Source organism: Egretta garzetta, unplaced genomic scaffold, assembly GCF_000687185.1.
Source record: "Egretta garzetta isolate BGI_Z169 unplaced genomic scaffold, ASM68718v1 scaffold17, whole genome shotgun sequence".
In the NCBI taxonomy this organism is placed as follows: domain Eukaryota; kingdom Metazoa; phylum Chordata; class Aves; order Pelecaniformes; family Ardeidae; genus Egretta; species Egretta garzetta.
In genome coordinates this window covers 410,312-414,651 of record NW_009260136.1, presented here as the reverse complement: position 1 = coordinate 414,651, position 4,340 = coordinate 410,312, and the positions used below count along the sequence as shown (strand labels likewise).

The following is a 4,340-nucleotide window of genomic DNA, read 5'->3' as shown; positions in this document are numbered from 1 at the left end:
CACAGAGGGAGGGGGGGAGTGAGCGAGTGGCTGCGTGGTGCTTAGTTGCCAGCCGGGTTAAACCACAACAACTGGACATTAGGAAACATTTCTTTACAGAGAGGGTGGCTGAACACTCAAACAGGCTTCCTAGAGAGGTGGGCGATGCCCCTAGCCTGTCAATGTTTCAGAGACATTTGTACAATGCTCTTAACCTGCTTTAACTTTTGGTCAGCCCTGGTCAGGCAGTTGGACTAAATGATCATTGTAGGTCCCTTCCAACTGAAAATATTCTATGATGGTGAATATATAGAGACTGGTAACACATGAAAGAATACTCTTAAATGGTACCTTAACTTACCTTAACTTAGTATACTATTATAATAAATCAAATTACACCTGTGATTAAATAAAACTTTTAATTTTTCCTATAAACTGCGTTGTGAAAGTATTCCTGGCAAAGAACCTGGTTAGCACAGTTGGAGCTGACAGTTAACAACAGCAAGTAAAAGACCTTTCAAAGGTCTTTTAATATGGGGAAGTGTGCTCACAGCTTACAGACCCCTTTTTCCCATACACACTTCATACCTAGATGAAACTAAGAGCCCTAAGCTACCTGCCTGTTGGCAGGGGGCTGTAATGAGCAGCCTTCTCAAGTCTGTGCACATCTGATGTGTTAATGCAACTGCTTGGACAACACGTGCAGTCACTTACCTTGTAAAGCTCCACGCGGTGATCCCCTCCTCTGGCGAAAGTGATTCATGAAGAGAAGAGGAGAAAGAAAAACACCAAACAAAAAAAAAAAAAAACCACATGTGAACATTTAAGCTTCCAGAAACAGACTTTCCCAGTTGCCTCAGGCTTCCAGTTTAACACAAACATGCCAAACATAAGAAACACCACAACTGCTTTGTCACGGGCTTCAAGGAGACAGCAAGGCTTTGCTGAGCTATGCAGGACATAGTTTTGAAGTCTATTTCTCCCTATAACTCTCTTCTCACAGCAGGTAAAGACAAACTTTTCAACCCACCCTCCTATCTGCCTTTTCCAAAGCCTGTAACACATCCAAAACAGTCTGTCCCTGTTGTCTTTGCAGACCTTGCGCTCCTGCCACCAGTACTGCCCCAGCCAGAAACCCTGGTCTCCAAGGTATGATGCTCTCAGCAGAACTCACCACGTTAACCCAAGCAGCTGGGCCTTGGATTTTCTCACCTGGTTCCAAGTACAGGGACAGAAAGGACATGTGCAAAAGACTGAGCAGAGAAAACCAGAGTTGAACACTGTAAACAAGTGCAGGGGAAGAATCTGCTTTGAAGTTTTTTTAATAAATCGAAATCTAGACAATAAGATGGAAAGGAGAGTGAATGTGTCACTACATGCTTTAAGATATATCCACATGACGTGGCTAATCCACACTCAAACTTTAGTCAAGTATTGATTGAATAGATTTACTCCTTCACTCATATGAAAATTCTAAAACATTCACACTATGACTGGTTTGGTCAACGCAGCCTCTAAACCGAAATGCCACTTTCCAGACCTCTCTCTAAGAATGCACACACTTGCCAGCCAAAAGCTGTCAGCTCCAACTGTACTACAAAATACCTAATGCAGCCAAAAACACTCAGGGCAAAACGGAAGGGGTTGCTTTTAATTAATTTTGAATCATACAAGTCTGAAGAAGAAGATACACTTGCTTGGGAAGTCATCCTTCATGTGCACACACTGGTGCCTTTTCATGCATTGGTTTAAGTGCAACAGAAGAATTTTTTCTAAGGTGATCAAGTAAACATAACATTTTTGCCTCAGCTCCAGACCACTCAGGCAAACCAGAAAGCCAAGGCAGTGCCTTTTACTTACAATTAATGCAGCCTGCATCAATAAAGCAGCCCTTTGACAAGAGACTAAATATGCAGTGTAGAAACATACAGCAATACATATTAAAGCTGAAATGGCAGAGCCAATACAACTCCAGCTTCTCCAATACACAGAGTAAAGCAAAATGTGAAATATATAATTGATCCATAGCTCAGTATTTTCTCAGTAGCACTTGGGGGAGCCAAGTAGTAAATCTAATCAATACACACAGAACAGAGATACTGGTCCAAAATTACCACCATTAAGCTGCAGAATAGCTTCCATTAGTATCATTTGCTACATCCAATAAAGGCAAGAAAACAAGCAAAGCAGTATTTGAAAAAGAATACAATTTGATTAAACCTTGTAATACATCAGCACAAGAAGACAAGGTCAGTTTCCAAAAACCCATCTGCTCACACATTTCCTGGCTCACAGCATGCATCTTCCACACCATGCCCTTGTACCAAAAAGGAACACTGCTAAGACAAGAATTTAGGTGAAAAAGGGCAATGTTCCTGCAACGTAAAGGCTAGCACACCTCCACTACCAGCACAGTTAAAAGAGAGTTTCTTTGCTTTACATCATGGAACTTTTATTTCTGCAGTGTTTCTGCTCATGCAGAGTAGCTACAAGCAGACATCAGCTTCAAAAGAACATACGCTGGCACTCAAAACTCAGAAAGAGGATGATACTCTTTTTAAGATCCATATTCGTAAGGAAAGACCATATTCTAATAAATTAACTAAAGCACTGTATCATGCAGAGACGTGGCAGTAAGAACATAATTCTGAAAAATATCCAGGAAGTTTCACACAGCGCTAATGGTTTTTAGCATCCAGCGACATATAAGGAACCAACCTACTTCTTTAGCTGATACACAAAACTATAAAATCACAAATTTTAGAAAGCTCCTGTTCCAGACGAAAGTCCTGTATGTATGCAATAATGAAACAAGACCAGCACATTACCTTCCTCTTTCCTTCTGATTTTCCTTCCTCTGAATGCGTTAACTACTAAAGTAAGTTCACAAAAGGAACTGGAAAGTTTATTTAATGCATGTAAATCACATATACAGAAACACTAATACTATCCCATGCCTTGATTCAGAGACCACTGTACTGAAAAGAAGTACTTTTCCCTATCTGATCTAGTAAGTGTCACAGCCTCCTGGCTTCAAGCAGAGGGGTAAACATAAAACTACAATATCAGATATCTCTGATAACTGCAATAAATCTATTCCCACATTCAATAAATGGAGAGGAATAATTTTTTAAAAGATGCTTTCCTTTTAAAAGGAAGAAGCACCAAACTGCTTTTAGATTCTATTTTGGTTTTAACCATAGAATTGTAGAAAGTTTGGGTTGGAAGGGACTTTTAAAGGCCATCTAGTCTAATCCCCTGCCATAAGCAGGGTCATCTTCAACTAGATGAGGTTGCTCAGAGCCCCATCCAACCTGACCCTGAATATTTCCAGGGATGGGGCATCTACCACCTCTCTGGGCAACCCGTTCCAGTGTTTCACCACCATCATCATAAAAAACTTCCTCCTTATATCTAGTCTAAATCTACCCTCTTTTAGTTTAAAACCATTACCTCTTGTCCTACTGCTACAGGCCCTACTAAAGCTTGTCCACATCTTTCTTATCAATGTATTGAAGCTGTGGCAAGCCAGGAAAATACAGCATGAAACAAAGCCATCACTGTTTTGTGCCTCACCTTGTTCCCGCATTGCCATGCAAGTAAAGGATTACAGGATGGCTAGAACCCAAAGCATCTTCAAACCACAACTGGTCCTTCCCTCGGGCATTCTTCCACAAGGCTGCAGGGACTGTGTGCCTGTATGCAGAAGGAAAAATTACATTGTCCTGTTGCTACTCAGTGTCTGCCACTCAAATTTTGAGTTTTACTGATCAACTCATTAACTCAGAATTACACACCTCACACACACTCTTCATAAAACTGTCATGATTAGCTGAGAAATGGCCAAATTTAAAAGGCAGTAGCTAAGGTTATTTCTACATTTTAACCTCCATCACCATTGCCTTCAAAACTCAGGGCTGCGCAAGGCATCAAACCTCACAGGCAAACTCAAAGCATAATTATGGAAATTCCTGCTTTTTTTCCTGCTGCTGTGGAGAAAGAATCTCAATTCATCAGTTTTTATAGCACTTAGTTACTTCAATTAACATACTTATACACCATAAACAAGAATCACAGATATGTCAGCAGATATTCAGAACAATCAGTCAGCTGGTTTTGGAAAGAATGTTTGGTGCACAAGAGGCGTATCTGACTCCATAGTCAACCTGAGGAAGAAAAGGGTGCTCAAGGTCTGATGAGATCATATATTTTGTTTTCAGACATCAGGTTCTTGAAGGTATAACATTTTAGCTGGAAAAGCTGCAATCTAGAGGAGCCAGGAATTTGTAACTCACAGCTGTTATTCTGTAGATAATATAGCTGGTTAGCCTGTTAGAAAGAACTCAACAATGATGGGATGG

At 40.6% G+C, this 4,340-nt stretch overlaps 1 protein-coding gene across 1 annotated transcript in view; it reads right to left on the bottom strand.

Moving 5' to 3' along the window:
- ABHD12 (abhydrolase domain containing 12, lysophospholipase) overlaps positions 1–4,340 on the bottom strand; it is a 25,115-nt gene that overhangs the window by 14,935 nt on the left and 5,840 nt on the right. Inside the window, exons 4-5 of the mRNA XM_035897065.1 lie at positions 3,556–3,675; positions 694–724 (exon numbers count right to left, since the gene is read on the bottom strand). Of these exons, the coding sequence (XP_035752958.1) occupies positions 694–724; positions 3,556–3,675 (151 nt within the window). The remainder of the gene's footprint in view (positions 1–693; positions 725–3,555; positions 3,676–4,340) is intronic.